Here is a 20873-nt window from a genome sequence, read left to right as displayed (position 1 = left end):
TCTATACCAGGCAGTGTCAGAGGAAGGCCCTAAAAATTGTCAAAGATTCCAGCCACCCTAGTCATAGACTGTTCTCACTGCTACCGCACGGCAAGCAGTACCAGAGCGCCAAGTCTAGGTCCAAGAGGCTCCCAAATAGCTTCTACCTCCAAGCCATAAGACTCCTGAACAGCTAATCAAATGACTACCCAGACTATTTGCATTGCCCCCCATGTACCTACATGTACATATTACCTCGACCCAATCAAACATATTTTTGCCCTCCAGGTTCTCCATCCGACAGTGGAAGCAGAACGAGTGAAGTGGTTCTGTTAACAAAATCACACAATTGCTGAATGGTTCCTTAAAAGCCCCCCTTTAACTTAATGTGATTTATGTTTCATGGTGTAATTCATTATCAGGGACTGCCAGTCCTTGCATCTAGAGCTCTGTTTAAGAGTTTGGTTACATTTCCCCATCATTCAACTTTAGACCTTTGTCTCATGAAGGTTGTGAGACCGAAACTTTTGTATACTGTAGCAAGTTACGCACCTCTTCTCTTTGTTGTTTTGACCACAAAACAGAAATAATTAGTGGCCACCTATTCAATGGACTGACTATGACTATTCTGTTTACTGTCTTTTCACAAATGTAATTTGCATGATCAATTTACAATCTCAAACATGTTATAGAAATATACTTGTCTGCAATTTAATTTTTTTATTATTGACATTAGAATTGGGGGGGGGGGGGGGGGGGGGGGTGTAGATTTTTGTCCTTCTTTCCCCGTTTCAGAATATATAATTTTCATAGTCATGCCATGCTTTGTGTAAGAGCTATGGAAGATTGAAAGCAACAACGAGAAATACAATATACACTGAATTGTCTCTACAAAAAAAAAGTGGATTTTTGACCATCCTCCCCTTATTCAGAATATCTTTATTGTCATGGCATGCTTGGTTCAATAGCTATTGCTGAGAGAACCGATGATCCACTACTTTTTTACCTCGGACATAAACCCTGACTTTGTGGCTGTGTTAACTAGTGACGACCGGCTAACTAGCTGCACTGCGGTTTGCTACTAGCTGTTACTGCACCCGGATGCATTTTCGATATCATAGCTAGCTATAGTTTGGAGACCGCGTCTATCCTGCACTTCCCAATTAAATCTGATCTATGTTTTTTTCTGAAGATTTTTTCAGAGGAAAATAACAATAAGGTAACTAACTATTCAACTAACGTTAGCTAGCTAAAGTAGCCATCTGCCAAATCTGAGGCCGTGGAATTTCCACATTTTCACGGGCCTGTGTTCATGCTAGCTAACGTTAGCTAATAATGTTACATACTAACGAATGGCATGGCTTATTTAATCGAATTTTTTTAATAATTTGTATTTTTAAATTATTTTTGTGTTTGTCCTTTGGATGGTGTGTTTGCACCGGGTTTGTGGATGTGTCTTAATAGACGTAGCTACCCGGATAGCTAATAACGTTAGCTACTTCCCCAATCCCCAGCTAAGACTATTGGTGTATAGCTAGTACAGTATGTCCAAGCTAACTAGCTTTGTCACGAACAAAGACACATTGCTTTATCCAATGTGGAACTTTATATAGCTTCAAGTATACAGTAACTTTAGCTAGATATTAACGTTTCTTATTCATAGACAATCACCGTTTTGTTGGTGATTGAAATAATTGAAAACGTTAGCTTGTGAAACAACACATGATTTCAACAATCTAGCTACCACAGTTCTTTAATTTTGATTTCTGAATATACATTTTGTCTCCATCCTGGACAGATGCTTTCATGGGACTACAGATGCCGATGCCTTTGATGGGATTGTATTGCATGAAGCATAATGAGGGTGAATTGAAAAACAGGACAGAACCTTAATGTTAACATTTGGAGGTGCTGAATCTGCATACTTTTGGGGGAAGAAGATCTGCATAAAATGGAGATGGAGGAAACATGCGTTGTTAGAAAGAATATAGTCGATTTTTAACCTCAGGCCAAATCTTATTGGTCTTAAATTGTGTATTGGGAAAAATATATCATATATCAAGATGACTTCAGAAGGATTCCAGTACAGAGCACTGTATGACTATAAAAAGGAGAGGGAGGAGGACATTGATTTGCATGTAGGCGATATACTTGTGGTGAGCAAGGGTGCTCTGCTGGCCCTAGGCTGCCCTAATTGGGCTGAAGAAAAACCAGATGAGATTGGGTGGCTGCCAGGATTCAATGAGACAACTCATGAAAAAGGTGACTTCCCCGGGACTTATGTTGAGTTTGTGGGAAGAAAAATAATTTCACCACCAACACCAAAACCAAGGCCACCTAGGCCTCTTCCTTCCACATCAGATCTAGCCAGGACAGATTCAGAATCAGAGGGTGAGTAGTTGTACATCAGGTTACATTGCTGATGTTTTTATCTTGTCGGTTTTAAAGTACTGTATTACCAATTTGATTATAAATTACCGTGACCTATCTTTTTGCACTGTTGATTCTGAATGATATTGTGCATAGACATGAATTGCAGGCTGTAGTTTGTGTTTCAGCTCTTCCTTGGTTTTCTGTTTTATCAGTTTGATTTGGTTACAACTAGTATTAAGCACCGAGCTGCAGATGTGCAGCAAGCCAAGGAAGAGCAGCTGTGCTGATTATGGATCTATGAAAACGCTGATGTGGAGGATTAGAGTGCTTCATAAGCTTTTACAAAGGAAGCTTAAGAGGCAAAACAGCAAATGCTTGTGTGTAACTCTGATCTGATACTAATAATTTACTGTAAGGCAGGCCTATACTTACAACAGTGCTGTGACTCCGCAAGGAAAAATGAATATCTGTGCAGGCTTGTTAGATGCGACACAACCATTGATGTGTGTAAGATCTTAATTTTAATTGAATACCTATAAAGGAAAGGTGAGCAAGATGGGTATTTGTTATCAGGTAACAATCAACTGTCCGGTAGCAGTTTAGAAAGTTTCAGGTACGTCATCTTTCTGTTGTGCAGGCTTCATGTTGCCAGATCTGCCAGAACAGTTTGCTCCTCCAGAGACTGCATCACCCATCCTGGTCAAGCTTCTGGAGGCAATAGAAGGCAAAGGTAAGAAGAGACCGTGGCCTGGTGCATGGGAGTAGTTAACGATGGTGAATGTTTTGCTTTTACATTGAAATGGTTAATCAAATCCACCTCCTGATCCTATTTTCTGTCCTGCAGGTTTGGAATGTCCAACCCTTTATAGAACTTTCACAGCAGCTTGTGGGCTGGATATGAGACAGTTCACTGACTGTGGTGAGTGAGTGGCAGATTGTGCCTAATGTGGTGGTTAATTTCTTTACTATCAAATGAGGCGAGACAAACTTATCACACAAGTCAGAGTTATACTTAAACTAAATATTTTATCACTTATTAATAAGGGAGCAGGTCAATACAACGCGCACACATAAAGTGAATCGATTGAGTGCTCTACGATAATGATGGCTGGTCATGGCTGGTTGACAATTTACGCTCAGATGATTAGTTGAGAGCCCCGAGACAAATGTACAAAGGTATTTTATAGTCAAGATACACCCCTTCCAACCTACATTTAAAACATTTTTTTTTACCTTTTATTTAACTAGGCAAGTCAGTTAAGAACAAATTCTTATTTTCAATGACGGCCAAGGAACAGTGGGTTAACTGCCTTGTTCAGGGGCAGAACGACAGATTTGTACCGTGTCAGCTCGGGGATTCGAGTCCCAATGCTCTAACCACTAGGCTACGCTGCCGCCCCTGACGAACAACAGATGTATAGAATGGGTCACAAGGTTAAGATTTGTATGGAAGATTTCTATAATACATAGCAGACAGTATCTGCTGTGTCAACAGTTTTCATTGTATAGAGACTAGTGTCTGGACCCTTATAGAACAGAAACATTAACTCATGCTCTGGAATGCTCTTTAGGTTTTATCACCCAAAAGACATTGTAAATCTCCTGTCAGTGTTATCTCCCAGAGGCCCATCCTCAGTAGAACACACACACAATAGTTAACAGAATACTCTATTCTGTTGCATAAAACAGCCATTTGATGCAATAAAAGTATTATAACATTATCTTGCAATTTTTCCACCATACTACTTCTCCCATTTTTAATAGTTCTTGAGAAATATGAATTTTTTTCTTAACCAAGTGATTGTTGTAACTGTCATATTTGTTGCATTCATCTCTACCATCTAAGTTTATTGATGCATTTACAGATTTGGAGCCTTTGGACCTACAGTCGCTATGTGATGGCCTTTGGAGATACCTGCAGGATTTGCCTAATCCAGTTGTTCCCACCTCTCTCCAAAGTGAGATGATTCATGCAGCACAGGGTAAGTAAGACCTGATGGCTATAAAACTAATAGAATCCCTCAAACCAAATGTATACTCAAGAAGCGGCCCACGGACCAAATCCGGCCCGCAAGCCGGTTATATGTGGCTCACCATACAAATAAAGTTATAGTATGTTGTGGCAAGTTTTCCAGGGCAATGCTGTGCAGTACATTTTAATAGTGGTTGTCATTGATTTAATCTTTACCTTGTGTGACTGTTTCCTCTTTTCATGCTCACAGAGGTAAAGGATCCAAAGGACTGTGCCCAGTTGTTGCGCAGAATAGCCAGCTCATCTAACCATCCGCCCCAATACTGCCTCACGTTCTACTGCCTCATCAAACATTTCTGCCGGATTTCTCAGAACACCAGCAAAAACCAACTCTGTGTCAGAGACTTGGCGGAAATCTTTAGCCCTGTGCTTTTCAGGCTTCAACCAGCAAGGTCAGTATACAATTACAATTTAAATACTTTATTTTTCCCACAAGGGGCAATTATGCTGACAGGAATGCTTTTATGTATGAGGGCAGTATAAGAACAACATGTCATCGAGACAGTAACACTCACAGTAACTGTAGAATGTGAACAGATTCTTTTTTGTGTGTTTAAATACACATACCAAATTTATTTAACCTTTATTTGATCAAGGAGTCATACTGATACCAAGGTCTCTTTTACAGATGAGCCCTGAATTACATAAATTACAGAAAATACACACATCAGAATATAAATATGCAAGCAGAAAGAAAGAAAAAAACACAGTCTACAATTTAGCGAGAGGCAGGACCCATTTCTATAGAAGAAGACCGTTTTTATTCTCAGCTTCTAAACTAACTCATCAATATGCTCTTTAAGACAGATTTTCATCTATCCAGATGCCCCGATATTTGTAAACAGGGGCACGATCAATATGGACACCATCTAAAGTACATATGCTTAAATCATCAAACTTATTTTTATGCGCTCTAGAAAACAACATATACTTAGTTTTACCTGTTTTCAGAACTAATTTCAGCTCAAAGTTTTTCTGTAATACAATGAAGGAAGACTGTAGTTCATATAGTGCCTGGTCAACCGTGGGGGCAATAGCATATACAACAGTATAATCGGTATACAAGTACAGGTTACAACTTTTTACAGACAAGTCAATATTGTTAATGTAAACGGTAAAAACTACAGGACCCAGAATCGACCCCTGCGGCACACCTTTCGTAATATCCAGGAAGACGGATTTAACACCATCAGTAGATGGTACTTTGAGTTCTATCTGTCACGTAATGTTTAAACCATTTACATGCATCCTGGTCAAGACCAATTGAGGAAAGCCTCTGAATTAGCAGTGAGTGATCAACAGTATCGAAAGCCTTTGACAGGTCAATGAAATAAGGACGCAGCAGATAATAAATGTAACCATTTCCTATCTCTCAGCTGTGAGGCCAGCCCGGATTCCCTTATCAAGATTCTAGAGATCTTGGTCAACAGTGAATTGAGTGAAACCCAGGCTGCTCCAGGTAATACAAGTCATATTTTTTATGTTTCATATTTGGAATTGAATGTGATTTTCATGTCTGCTGAACTAATTGCTGACAATAGATCTCGAAGATAGAAAACTCTTGCATGGGCCATAGCTGGTTACTTTTTCTTTTAGTAATTACTAAATAGTATCAGTATATGTTCTAGTGCTGGATTAAACTATCAAGTACACAAACTGTTTTCTGAGATGCTCATGCGTATTAGTATCGTTTATGGATATGTTTTTTTGTGAGAATTTAAGGTTGAATGATTGTTCCGTGTTTGCGTGAGAGGGAGAGCGAATACTGTAACCATACAGTATTGTAGCTATTTGGTAAAGATGTAGTCTATTTTAAGCTCAATATGATGCATTGTAGTCTGTTGCCCCAGGCTACAAGAACATGGCTCACTGATGATAGTGACTGATGGCGCTGATTATTGTTTTATAGAAGCATCTTGGTACTGAGAAGGATTCAGTTACCGGAGTTCACTTTGTAAACTGGAGTGAGCTGACAACTGAAGGGTTGCTTGTATCAGAATCTCTGATGCAATCTACTGCCTTTGTGCCCTTGAGCTAGGCACTTAACCTGCTCAAGTGGAGCTTCTCTGCGGCTGACACTGTGCTACTTCCAGCCTCTACCGGTCAAAAGTTTTAGAACATATAATCATTCAAGGGTTTTTCTTTATTTGTACTATTTTCTACATTGTAGAATAATAGTGAAGACATACAAACTATGAAATAACACACGTGGAATCATGTAGTATCCAAAAAAGTGTTAAACAAATCAAAATATAGTTGAGATTCATCAAATAGCCACCCTTTGCCTTGATGACAGCTTTGCACACTCTTGGCATTCTCTCAACCAGCTTCTCCTGGAAGGCTTGAAGGAGTTCCCACATATGCTGAGCATTTGTTGGCTGCTTTTCCTTCACTCTGCGGTCCGACTCATCCCAAACCATCTCAATTGGATTGAGGTCGGGGGATTGTGGGGGCCAGGTCATCTGATGCAGCACTCCATCGCTCTCCTTCTCTATCAAATAGCCCTTACACAGCCTGGAGGTGTTGGGTCATTGTCCTGTTGAAAAACCAATGCTGAGACCCACTAAGCCCAAACCAGATGAGATGGTGTATCTGGTTTGCACCCCAACACCATAACCATAACACCACCACCTCCATGCTTTACGGTGGAAACCCACATGCAGAGATCTTCTGTTCACCCATACCGCGTCTCATAAAGACACGGTGGTTGGGGAACCAAAAATCTCACATTTGGACTCTAAACCAAAGGACTTATTTCCACTGGTCTAATGTCCGTTGCTCGTGTTTCTTGGCCCAAGCAAGTATCTTCTTATTGGTGTCCTTTAGTAGTGGTTTCTTTGCAGCAATTCAACCACGAAGGCCTGATTCATGCTGTCTCTTCTGAACAGTTGATGTTGAGATGTCTGTTACTTGAACTCTGTGAACCTTTAATTTGGCTGCAATTTCTGAGGCTGGTAACTCCAATGAACTTATCTTCTGCAGCAGAGGGGTTCTGTGTCAGTACCCTGACAGTCAATAAAGTAGGAATTGAAGGTTATTGCTATTTCGACTGCATCCTGTGTTAGATTGTTATTCACCATGATTTCTAGTCTTTTTGCAGTGTTACTATTGTCTTTCCCTGTTAACTTTTTTAGATTCTCCCAGATCAATTTAGAATTTCCCTTTGCTTCACCAATTATGTTAATAAAAAAGTTTGCCTTGGCCTGTGATTTCTTACATAACCTTATTTCTCAACATGGTAAACCTACGTCTGTCATGCTTTAATTTGGATTTTCGGGCTATTTTTAGAGCATAATCTCGTTCTTCCATCAATTTCCAGATTTCTCCGTTTAGCCAAGGAAGAGTGCTCTTTTGGCCAGGTTTGGATTAGATTTTTTTAAGGAAACCATTTATTGTAGGTAGTCTGGATTGTGGATAGGTTTTTCTTTCAGCTTCCACATCTGTATAGGACCGATCATTCCAGTTAATTCCCTTAATTGCATTTTCAAAATAATTTAATTCACTCTTAGGTATTCTTAGTTGATCCAGCCTTCTAACAATAGAGAGGTTAAACCTGTTCTTAGAAAGCTTTCTGGCTATAAGTGTCAGATTATGATCAGATAGCTCAAATTAATCTATGTTTTAGAGCCACCCTGGTTGGCCCTTTAACTAGCTGTGTAAGGTCAAAGGTATTAGTGATCCGTTTAAGGGTTTTCCTACAAGACTTGTCTTCGTAATTAATGTTAAAATCTCCCATTAAGATGACCTCTTTCCCAAAATCACATTCCCTAGGCATGTTATTAAACTTATCGAAAGAACACACTTTTGGTGGAAGGTACATTCCAATAAGGGTAAAAGTCATTGTTGAATTTGATCACTTTTTGGAATGACACTACGAATGTTCAAGTGTCCCACTAGTAGTCCCTTGGGTTTAGCTCGTGGGTCCCAGATGACTCGAGAGTGATTGACACATTGAAAAAAAAAGTTACATTTTCTGTGTTTTCTGACGGCTGGGTTAAGGCTGTTTTGATTAGGGGCAGTTCGGTAGCGTAATTAACTATCCCTCCTGCGTGCACTGGATGCGGGGAGCTAATTAAAACGGCTTGCATACCAGAAGCAGAGTCAGGAATTGCATATAGTGACTTGGGTATGTTTGAAGAGTCAAATTCCATCCTGGAGTCGAGTGAAACCATGGGATCATAGCACTCACCCACTTCCATAGTGGCGACGATCAGTGGACAAGGCCATACACTGCTTTCCACTCCGGTGAGTATCGCTGGCTCGGTGATGTTAGGCCCAGGATTGAGTTGCACATCCCTGGAGAGCAGGAGGGTAGTGAACAGGTAGTTTAACAGTTTCCGATAAATGTTAGACTTGTCTTTGTTATGCCTAAGTGGTTCAGTGGAATAGGGAGCGAGGTAGACTTGGCCATTATTCAGAATGTTATGGTATGCTGTGTACTGTCCTCTCCCATGGAACATTGAACCAATGTGTTTGGTGTTGATATTCCCCGCCAGTAGATTGTTTGTCATCCCAGCAAGGATGCACTGAGATTATCAGTAGAGCAGCTACATAACTGACAATCATGGCAATGTACTGGAGATAAAACACATTGAGCTTTAAATCTTTGCGTGAGTTACTTAGCTGGGGTCGGCGTACACCTGATGCTTTAGATAAAATAACAGCATTCGTAGGAGAAGCGCCACCTGCCGCACCACCCTCCCTTCCGTCTGCCATTTTAGAACACCAGTAATCCACGGAAACTGTGTGCCACAATGAGTGACAACTTTACAAAACCTGACCAGATCATTTCAAGTCATCAGTCGAGTCCCGAGTTGAGGCTCCAAGTCAACCACTGTTGTTTCATCGGCAAACTTGATGGTGTTGGAGTCGTGCCTGGTCAGGCAGTCATGTTTTCCTGTTTGCTTATGGCCGTATACAGCTCATTGAGTGCGGTCTTAGTGCCAGCATCGGTTTGTGGTGGTAAATAGACCGCTGCGAAGAATATAGATAACTCTCTAGGTAGGTAGTGTGGTCTACAGCTTACCATGAAGTACTCTACCTCAGGCGAGCAAAACCTTGAGACTTCCTTAAATATCGTGCACCAGCTGTTGTTTACAAATATACAAAGACCGCCACCCCTGTCTTACCAGAGGATGCTGTTCTATCCTGTCGATACAGTGTATAACCCGCCAGCTGTATGTTATTCATGTCGTCGTTCAGCCACGACTCGGTGAAGCATAAGATATTACAGTTTTTAATGACCTGGATATGGGTGCTTGTAGTTCGTCCACTTGATTATCCAACGATTGTACGTTGGCCAATAGTAAAGATGGTAAAGGCAGATTAGCCGCTCGCCGCCGTATCCTCACAAGGCACCCCGGCCTCCTTCCACGATATGTCTCTTTCTCCTGCGAATGTTGGGGATGAGGGCCTTGTCTGGAGTAAATCCCTCTCATCCAACTCGTCAAATAAACTTTTTTTTTGTCCAGTTTAAGGTGAGTAATCGCAGTTCTGATGTCCAGAAGCTCTTTTCGGTCATAAGAGATGGTATCAGCAACATTATGTACAAAATGATTTACAAACAATGCGAAAAATAAATAAATAACGAATAGCATGGTTGGTTAAGAGCCCATAAAATGGGAGCCATCCCCTCCAGCGCAACATCTGTTCGCCATCTGTGGTTTGCATGTGTTTCTTTGGCATCCTCCTACATCATTTTTTTTGGTGAGATGTTACCATTAGGCTGTATAATGTATTTTCATTGTGGGTATTTCTACATGGATGTGCATTGTGATGATTAGGCTATGTTACATTGATAGCTTGGCAGAGCAGATGAACTGCAGCGAAGTACTACTATTTCACACAGGAGTAGTTATGGTGTACAGAGGCGTACTTCTTTTTGGATTTAATGTCTTTGCATTCAGGCCTCATTTTCTCCATTTTTTTATTTATTTAGTCTGTCATCATAATATTTTGATATTGTTACATTAAAATGTGGCCAAATAACACATTTCCACTTTCCCCCCCTCATACTCATATTGTTATGAACCGTTGCAATTTTTTGAGGAATTTAAGCCCGTTTCTGGTAGCTGATAACTATCTTCCTCACGCACCTAATCAAGTCAACTTAAATTTCACAAGTTCAGAAAGGGTAAGTTATGCGCTGTGAGACTGCAAATTGACAGCTTCGTTCTCTCTTCTTGCCGCAGCTTTGCCCCCGAAACCACCAAAGGCCCCTACCCCAGTTCCAAACAACGGGTTCAACAACAACATGGCCTTGCAAGATGGGGAGTGGTACTGGGGAGACATCTCAAGGCAAGCCCTTATGATCTTAATGATAATTCAATTAATCTTGTGATGAAAATCTCTTGGTTTCCAGTTTGATAATGAGTCCTATTGGATTTGTGAAGAAACTGTAGCGTAACCCTTCGTTATCTTGTAGGGAGGAGGTGAATGAGAAGCTGAGAGACACAGCTGATGGTACGTTTCTGGTCCGAGATGCATCCACCAAAATGCATGGAGACTACACACTGACTCTGAGGTACGTTGTGAATCGCATGGTTGCTAAATTAATATGGAACTCTTAATATCCTGCTCTGTCTAATGCAGGGTTTCTGTTAGCCGGTAGACGATTTTTAAATAAAATAATTGAAAAGTCAATAAATAAAATTGTCCGTAAAGAAAATAAAAAATCCCATAGCAAAATAATGCTTTTAGCCTATTAATTGATGGAAATACCAGTCGATGGAAATTTGACCAGTCATGCTTATCGGTCTGTAGGGTAATTTGCATAATTGAGTGGAATTCAATTGGCAGCATACAGATAATGCGCACGAGAGCTGCTACTACAGCTCGTTCCTTTCTGCTGGAGTGAAACATGCTTTTATAACTTCCAATGCGCATCCATTTTAAACGCAGTCGCATGTTAAATCGTGGCTATCAAATCTGTTTTTTAAAATAGCAAACTTATTTTTCAACTGGTCATTGACGCACGCTTCCCATTTTGCCATTCAAGTGCACAGGCAAGGGTAGGCAGGCAGGCTTCAGTGTGTCACTTTGCAATGAGCTAGGGGCAGTATGCATTTAAAAAACAAACTTAATTGTTTTAAACATGATTGTTTTGCTTCATATTATGAGGCATGTCTTACCTTGCTTTGAAGTAGCCTAGCCAAAATCTGACCATAGAAACAATTGCTTTATATAGACTTCCATATGCCATTGAAACCAGTAGCCTATTTTTTTTCTCATGTTCAAATGGTTTTCAAATAAACTTTTTCATTGTCCAGTAGCCAAAGACACAATCCTAGTCATATTAGAAGCCTAGTTGTTGCATCATTAGATCTTAATCTCTAACGGATATTTTGATCTCTTCCGCTCTTATGTGCGGTGCGCTTTTGGAAACGGTATTTTCCCGGCTAATGAAATTATGGAACAAGCATTCGTGAGCTTATAATGCGAAGAAATAATAGTTTATCAACATTTTAAACTAAACGTTCAAATCTGTTGCCTCAGCCTGATTTTGCTTTCTAACGTTATTTTCATGTAGCTAAATTGGTTATATAAATTAGGGATCCCACAACTGTCTTAGTCTGTTTGGAATAGGCTAGAACTGCAAACTGACCAAGAGAATAGGTCAACTTTTCTACTATGGAGAATAGTAGATTGACATAGGCTAGTGATTTTGGTGTTTGTAACTCGTCTTGTTGGCTGAGGAAAAGTGGCAGTTATTCTAACGTCTTCAAAGTGCGCATCAGAATTCGGTTAGAAGGACACACACCGTTGCATCCTAGAGTTGCATGTTCTGTTAAGATGAATTACCATAATCTAAATGTGATTTCTGTCATTCTGAGCACCGTTGGTGGACGCCCTTAATTACACAATGCATATGGGTCCGGTATATTTCTCAAATGTCCGGTATATTTAAAATTAAACCCTGGCCTAAAGACACATGGCCATTTTCAAAGTTCCCTTTTTGATCTCGCTCATAGGAAAGGAGGAAATAACAAACTGATCAAAATATTCCATCGGGATGGGAAGTACGGCTTCTCGGACCCACTGACATTCAACTCGGTGGTTGAGCTCATCAATCACTACAGACACGAGTCCTTAGCCCAGTACAACCCAAAGCTGGACGTGAGACTGCTGTACCCAGTGTCAAGGCTCCAGCAGGTAAGGGTGCCTCCACAATTCAAACACAAATGGAAGCTACACGTATTCAAAGATAAGAGATCCCTTGGTCAGATTATTCTATGAGCACAGTCAGTGCTTCATTTTCATATCTGGCATTTGAGTGTCACCCAGAACTTTTTTTTGCCAGAGTGAGATTTGTTCCTCTAACTGCTTTGTTGTCTCCTGCAGGACCAGGTTGTTAAAGAGGACAACATTGAAGCTGTCGGTAAAAGGCTGCAGGAGTACCACCTTCAGTTCCAGGAGAAGAACCGAGAGTACGATCGTCTGTACGAGGAGTATACAAGAACATCACAGGTGAATTGCTATTGTCATTCAATTGTGATTGAATCGTTTCTGATTGTACTGTATCCAACCTCCGGTTCTTTGTTTTCCTCAGGAAATTCAAATGAAGAGAACGGCTATTGAGGCATTCAATGAAACCATAAAGATCTTTGAGGAGCAGTGCCAAACCCAAGAGCGCTATAGCAAGGAGTACATTGAAAAGTTCAGGAGAGAGGGTAACGATAAAGAAATCCAGAGGTAATAATGAAAATTATCTTTTATATTATCTTTTCAACCAAAGATGTAGCTAACACTAATCACAGTTCAGTTCTATGATAAAGTGGTTAATATCTGTTAGGGATGCACAATGTATCAGTGAGCGTATCAGAATCAGCCTACATTAGCTAAAAATGCCAGCATCGGCCCGATGTCTAGTTTAACGCCGATGTGCAAAACCGATGTCAAAGCTGACGTGCATACCTATATATATAATATAAGTAGATCATGTAATGACGCCATGAAAAATACAGCGCTACACAGAACAAAAGCAGAAAAATACTAAGCGCACGCTTCCAACAAGTTCAATTTGAGTGGTCATTTGAAAGAGTAAGAACATTTCAGCGAGACAACTCAAAGGCGAAATGCATTAACACCAAGATTATGGAATTCATTGCCCTTGACAATCAACCGTTCTCTTTCGCGACTGGTCGAGCACCGGCACACACTACCAAGTGCTCTATTTTTCAGATGTTGCCCTACCGGAGTTACACAGTAATAACGTCACTCCACTTAGCTTCACAACATACTATGGAACGCCATTTGGGTATTTTGCGTGTCAAATAACACTATTTGACAATAACACCACTTGATGCGTTTAATAAGCTTTTTTTATTTGACAGTTCTACTATAGAATGTTGTGTGTTCTGAATTTGCACGTGCAAGCCAAGCGCCACCACTACTATCAGTAGCACTGTCAAAGCTGTACAAAAAGTCTGCAAACAAGAAAACACTGTGTTGGTAATAAAGCGTTATTTGTTCAACCGCAACTTCTGGGGTAGCTAGCTAGCTTTAGCGTGGTACCTAGCTAGCACCAATACAACCAGCCTGAAAACAATGACCAGTCGAAACTTCAGTCCTTTTTATTATTCTTAGCAATGATTTAGGAATCCTGGTAAGTATTAGCTAGGTAGCCACTTGTTGTTCACCTATTGAAATTGAACCTCAGTTCATGAAAATAAATAGCTAGTCAGCTACTTAACCCTGTTGCCCAAAGTTAACGTTATAAGCAGCCAGCTAGCTTCATCTGGCTAGTGAGGCTCGACAGGACCGGGTTATGTGTTGTTAAGCTAGGCACAATAGGGGAATTTGCGGTTTGCCTTCAAAAGAAAAGTACCTCCTTTGAAAGGGATGCAGAAGGTTACAATTGGTGGAATCATTCCATATTTAGACTAGATAATGTTAAACAAGGTTGGAATGTGAAGCAATACAATGGGGTATCCGTCTACTCGGTGACACTCACAGAACACAACTGAAGAGTTTACATAAATATTAGCGTTGTAGCGCTTATCGCGGGACTGTGACTGTGTGAAATCACCTCCCCAGTCAGCCTATTGTGTGTATTGACATTCATATTGTACAGCTTCACGTAAGGATTGGGGATCAATGAAATGGGGTATTAGTCTACTCAATACCCAAGCTATTTTTTCCCAACATCCTCAGTTATCGGACTCCAAAATATCCACAAAGTATGTTTTTTCCTCGGGAATAGTGTTCAATACACATAGGTTGACAATAAATGTGGCTCAAGTTGTTTGAGTCCCGCAATAAGAGCTACGACACTAATGTTCTCTGGGTGTCACTGAGTAGACTGAAACCCCATGTCATTGATCCACAATCCATAGGTAATACTGTACAGTGAAATAAGTATGCCCCTCCTCCCAATGCAATTTTAAAGTAAAATACATTGTGTGATTTCAGATTCTTGTCAAATTAACTAATTGTCTTTTGTTGGTTTTATATAACATTCCAACATTGTTTAGCATGATTTATTCAATTATGGAATAATTCTACTATTTGTGTTCATTTGCATCTCTGTCAATTACATTATTTTATTTTGAAGGCTAACTGCAAAGTACACTATTGTGGCTATCTTCACATAGATGAGTCCGACCACCATTAATCAAATAAGAACTGTCTTATAAATTAGGGTTATTTTAGATGGTGACACCTAGCCAACTATAGCTACTGAAACAGATTGTCTTTTTGCTATATTTTGGGGGAAGAACATTGTTTGCATCCATGTTCTAGCTAGCTTTTTTTATGACCAGCAATGTAGGTGCGCGAGATAACTTTACAAGCATCGTAGCATAAATATCGATGAATCGTTGTGACATATTAAATACAGGTGATAGTGTAATCACTACGTAAAAAAATAAAACGTGTTCAATTATTATGTGACATGCAGTCATATTCAGGTCCTGATTGGTCAACAAGCTTATTTGACACGCAAAGGCCCAAATGGCGTTCCATAGAAATCCTGGTTGAGAATGAAACGATTGAACAACGAAACAGCGCAGCAAGTAAGTGAAAGAAATAGCTTTTGATAATGTTTTACTGGTAATGGGGACCAACAAAATAACTTATTGGTCAGTGTGGTGTGTAAAACCTTTATTTAACCAGGCAAGTCAGTTCAGAACAAATTCTTATTTACAATAATGGCCAAACCCGGACGAAGCTGGGCCAATTGTGCGTAGCCCTATGGGACTCCCAATCACAGCCGGATGTGATACAGCCTGGATTCAAACCAGGAACTGTAGTGACTCCTCTTGCCCTGAGATGCAGTGCCTTAAACCGCTTTGTCCGTGTGTGTGTAACTATTTAACTGTACTAGAATGCTTAAAAGGCCGCTAAATGTTTAAATATCGGTTATCGGTATTGTTTTTGGCAAGGAAAATATCGAGTATCGGCCAAAAATGTCATATCGGTGCATCACTAATGGTAATAGTATAGTAGAAGTTTGTATACCCACAGAATCACTGGAGTTTTGTTGATGCCACAACTACTCAGATTGCTTCACTGTTGGAGAAGCCAAATGTGCCTTTCTTATAGAAGTACAACAGCTGTCTCATATATTGACAATAGGTGATATATTTTTGACAACAATAATTGTTTCTCCTAGAATCATGGGAAACTACGACAAACTGAAATCGAGAATAAGTGAGATTGTGGACAGCAAACGGCACCTGGAGGACGATCTGAAAAAGCAAGCAGCGGATTACAGGGAGATCGATAAGAAGATGAACAGCATCAAACCTGATCTGATTCAGCTCCGCAAGACCAGAGACCATTACCTAATGTAAGTATAGCACCAGTCTTTTCTGTTATCAAATATTTTGTCTATAATGTCCCGTTACTAAATGTCTGACATAAAACCTTTTTTTTTTTTTCTCTCATGGTAGGTGGCTGACACAAAAGGGAGTGAGGCAGAAGAAGCTGAATGAATGGTTGGGTATCAAGAATGAAAACCCAGAGGAGTAAGTATCCATTTCCCACACTTTTACTTTGGACTGTTTTTTAAAGATCCACTTCAAAGTTGTCTCCTTTTGCATGTTTCTTTTTAAAGGAGTAATTCAAACAGAAGTTAGTGTTGTATAAAACTAATGTGATTATTGTATTGCAGTGAGTACTCAATGGTTGAAGATGACGAGGACCTCCCACATCATGATGAACGTTCGTGGAGGCTAGGTAACATCAACCGGCTGCAGGCAGAAGCTCTGCTCCGGGGGAAGAAGGACGGAACATTCCTGGTCCGGGACAGTAGCAAAGCTGGCTGCTACGCCTGCAGTGTTGTGTATGTATCTAATAATACAAGTTTGCGGGATGCTTATATTTGTCCTGTTAATGGAAATTTGTTTTTTTGCATATCCCAACTCCCCCCTGAGACACCCACAAGGAGTGGGGCCAGGGTCACTATTGTATAGCACTGCTGTTGCAATTAGGGTTAAGTGCCTTACTCAAGGGAATAGCGACAGATTTTTAGGCTACCTAATCACACTGAAAAAAATTCCACATGAAGACACATGATTTGAGTTTAGTGTCATGATAATTTAAGACCTAAACACTCATGTTTCATAGAGTTAATCAATCTTATTTAATGAGATCCGATTATTCAGTCTTAATGTGTTGACAGATTTTATGATGTTAATATGCAGCATTAGTATTGGCAACTTGATTAGCATATTCATAATAAACAAACTGATTCTCCTCATGCTACATATTGAGAGAGACCGAAGGAAGAAGGAAAAGTTGACCATGGTGTGTTTCTAAATGATCAAGTTGACAACATGTAACAGAACCAGGTCATTCTTTATTTTTGGGAACCATGTAAAATAGTCCATACATGGAATTTGGATGTATTCTGAACTTGATGTATTCTAATTTAAAATGTCTTTCTTTGCAGTGTTGAGGGTGAGGTGAAGCATTGTGTTATCAACAAGAGTCATACGGGCTATGGATTTGCAGAGCCGTATAACCTGTATGGCTCCCTAAAAGAACTAGTCCTGCATTACCACCACACGTCACTCGTACAGCACAATGATTCTTTAAATGTCACGCTCGCCTACCCAGTTTACACACAGAAGAGGCGGTGAGGAACTCATGGTGAGGACTTGGACATCATGATGGACAATCAAGATGATTTCTTTGGAAATGCAAATGCCTAGGATGGTATCAATTAAAAAAGGGAAACATTGGTACAGGTGTTTTGACATTTTGGAAATTTCAAAAATCAGGAGATGGTCCTCGTTTTAATATTTTTTTGTTTTTTTGTGCTTTTTCCTTTGGATAGCCATGATTACATATGTGTGAGTGAGCATGGTATGTGTAGTCAAGCCTACTAATTGATCAAGGAGAGACTTCAAGCAGCATGTGACATTTTAAGACAGGTTTTCAGACACAGATTAAGCCTGGTCCTGTGCTAAAATGCATGGTCAATGGAGAGTCTCCATTGAAATAGCTTTTTAGTCCCGGACTAGGCTTAATCTGTGTCTGGGAAACTGCATTTTCAGTGTTTGCATTTAACTGAAATGTTTGGCTTTCAATACCAAAGTCTTCATTCAACATCCTGACACTGTCAAGTGTAAGTTTTTGTTGTGCTATGCAATGCTGTCTGCGTCCTCAGAATTAATATGTACCCTAAATATATTTGTATTTTTTTTTTAATGATTATTGGCCATCGATGTAGGCTACCTATTAGCTAGACATAGTGTGGGACATTTTTCATTCTCTACTTCTACACACAAGACTTATTTGGTTTACACTTAGTAAAATGTTAAAAGCATTCACATTAGAGTAATTTTAAATGTGTGTATATATATATATATATATATATATATGACACAGTACCAGTCAAAAATCTGGACACCTACTCATTCTTTATTTTGACTATTTTCTGTAGAATAATAGGGAAGACATCAAAATTATGAAATAACACATGGAATCATGTAATAACCAAAAAGGTGTTTGAAGAACCTCAAATATATTTTAGATTCTTCAAAGAAGCTACCCTTTGCCTTGATGACAGCTTTGCACACTCTAGACATTCTCTCAGCCAGCTTCACTTGGAATGCTTTTCCAACATTCTTGAAGGAGTTCCCACATATGCTGAGCACTTGGCTGCTTTCCCTTCATTCTGCGGTCCAACTCATCCCAAACCATCTCAATTGGATTGAGGTCGGGTGATTGTGGAGACCAGGTCATCTAATGCAGCACTCCATCACCCTCCTTTTTAGGGGCGGCAGATTGGTTAGTGTGTTGGACCCGTAACCGGAAGGTCAGTTCAGGGATTCAATCCAACAACAAGTTACAAATCTGTTGTTCTGCCCCTGAGCTGCTCCTCTCTGATTCAGAGGGGTTGGGTTAAATGTTGAAGACACATTTCAGTTGAATACATTCAGTTGGACAACTGACTAGGTATCTCCCTTTCCTTCATGATCACATAACCCTTACACAGCCACGCGGTGTGTTGGGTCGTTGACCTGTTGAAAAACAAATGATATTCCCACTTAGCGCAAACCAGATGGGCTGGCGTATCGCTGCAGAATGCTGTGGTTGCCATGCTGGTTAAGTGTGCCTTCCATTCTAAATAAATCACTGACAGTGTCACCAGCAAAGCACCATCACACCTCTCCCATGCTTCATGATGGGAACCACACATACATAGATCCGTTCACCTACTCTCCGTCAAACAAAGACATGGCGGTTAGAACAAAAAATCTCGGACTCATCAGACCAAAGAACAGATTTCCACCTGTCTAATGTAATTGCTTGTATTTCTTGGCCCAAGCAAGTCTTGTCTTCTTATTGATGTCCTTTGGTAGTGGTTTCTTTGCAGCAATTTGACCATGAAGGCCTGATTCACACAGTTTCCTCTGAACAGTTGATGTTGAGATGTCTGTTACTTGAACTCTTTCAAGCATTAATTTGGGCTGCAATCTGACTAATGAATTTACCCTCTGCAGCAGAGGTAACTGTGGGTCCTTTCCTGTGGTGGTCCTCATGGGAGACCGTTTCATCATAGCGCTTGATGGTTTTTGCGACTGCACTTGAAGAATTTTTCCCGCATTGACTGACCATGTCTTAAAATAATGATGGACTATCGTTTCTCTTTATTTGAGCTATTCTTGCCATAATATGGACTTGGGTATTTTACCAAATAGGGCTATCTTCTGTATACGACCCCTACCTTGTCACAACTCAACTGATTGACTCAAATGCGTTAAGATGGAAAGAAATTCCACAAATTTACTTTTTAACAAGGCACACCTGTTCATTGAAATGCATTCCAGGTGACTACCTCATGAAGCTGGTTAAGAGAATGCCAAGAGTCTGCAAAGCTGTCATCAAGGCAAAGGGTTGCTACTTTGAAGAATCTCAAATATAAAATACACTTTTTTTTTTGCTAACTACATGATTCCATGTGTTATTTCATAGTTTGTCTAAGCTATTGTTCTGCAATGCAGAAAATAGTTAAAATGTTAATGAGTAGCTGTGTCAACTTTTGACTGGTATGCATATATATATTTGGTTTTATTTATTTCCTTTTGACCCAGAAACCCTGTGCAAAGATGATTTGTTTCTCTTAATTATTTTATGTTGTGTTATTGTGTTACTAATATTCCCTGTTGTGAATGCATATAAACCACCCTGTTTCCTCATAGAAAGGCCAGTGAAGTATTTGGTGTCCCTGAGAGAGAGAAAATGTCATTCCTTGATCCTGTATTTTCTGTATCAGAAAATGTTTACTTAGAATTCTTTAGTTGCAACTGTTAAATCTTTTTTCTTGTGTAATTCATGCCATGCCTGACTTGATATGACATAGGGAACATTAAAGCACCAAATTCATGAAATATCATTGAAATTTGTTCTGTTTTTACTTACATGTATTTGCCAATTGGGACAATTTAATGCTTCAACAGTGCAAATACGACCTATGCAGATTGATCAATATGGTAGACACAAGTATAGGGACAAAGTGGAGGAGCAGGTCGAACACGAGGGCTTCTAACAATCTGGGATTACAAAAATAAAGCTGCCCTACCCGATGAGCTAAACACTTTTTTTGTCACACTTCAAACATAGCTAGTCTGAGCAACTGAGGACGAGGGCTACATGCTTATGGTCTCCATGGAGGACGTATGTATGTATATCGCATTCGGAAAGTATTTAGACCCCTTGACTTTTTCCACATTTTGTTACGTTACAGCCTTATTCTAAAATATATATAAAATATAATGTATAAAATATAATGCAAAGTAAAAACAGGTTTTTAGAAAATGGTAATTTATAAAAACAAAAAAACATCACCTTTTACGTAAGTATTCAGACACTTGACTCAGTACTTTGTTGTAGCACCTTTGGCAGCGATTAAAGCCTCAAGTCTTCTTGGGTAGGATGCTTCAAGCTTGGCACACCTGTATTTGGGGAATGTCTCCCATTCTTCTCTGCAGATCCTCTCAAACTCTGTCAGATTGGATGGGGAGTGTCGCTGCACAGCTAT

At 39.9% G+C, this 20873-nt stretch overlaps 1 protein-coding gene across 1 annotated transcript; it reads left to right on the top strand.

Annotated features, from left to right (window-relative positions):
* Window positions 1–767: 767 nt before the first annotated feature.
* On the top strand, window positions 768–20228 carry LOC110526129 (phosphatidylinositol 3-kinase regulatory subunit alpha). The gene is made up of 16 exons (XM_021606760.3): window positions 768–1198; window positions 1778–2370; window positions 2990–3082; window positions 3197–3271; window positions 4218–4334; window positions 4575–4776; window positions 5761–5843; window positions 10576–10681; window positions 10809–10907; window positions 12355–12535; window positions 12725–12850; window positions 12933–13075; window positions 15996–16172; window positions 16276–16350; window positions 16497–16667; window positions 17277–20228. The coding sequence occupies exons 2-16, from the start codon at window positions 2043–2045 to the stop codon at window positions 17464–17466; spliced, it is 2166 nt and encodes a 721-aa protein (XP_021462435.2). The 5' UTR covers window positions 768–1198; window positions 1778–2042; the 3' UTR covers window positions 17467–20228.
* Window positions 20229–20873: the final 645 nt, after the last annotated feature.

The sequence above is a fragment of the Oncorhynchus mykiss genome, chromosome 6 (genome assembly GCF_057628025.1).
Source record: "Oncorhynchus mykiss isolate SJ-2025 chromosome 6, ASM5762802v1, whole genome shotgun sequence".
Classification (NCBI taxonomy): domain Eukaryota; kingdom Metazoa; phylum Chordata; class Actinopteri; order Salmoniformes; family Salmonidae; genus Oncorhynchus; species Oncorhynchus mykiss.
This window is presented reverse-complemented; position numbering and strand designations above follow the sequence as displayed.

Coding starts and splice junctions, on each gene's coding strand:
- LOC110526129 (XM_021606760.3), top strand. CDS start 2,043: ATGACTTCAGAAGGATTCCAGTACAGAGCACTGTATGACTATAAAAAG. Junction 10,682..10,808: donor TACTGGGGAGACATCTCAAG/GCAAGCCCTTAT, acceptor GTTATCTTGTAG/GGAGGAGGTGAATGAGAAGC. Junction 10,908..12,354: donor GACTACACACTGACTCTGAG/GTACGTTGTGAA, acceptor TCTCGCTCATAG/GAAAGGAGGAAATAACAAAC.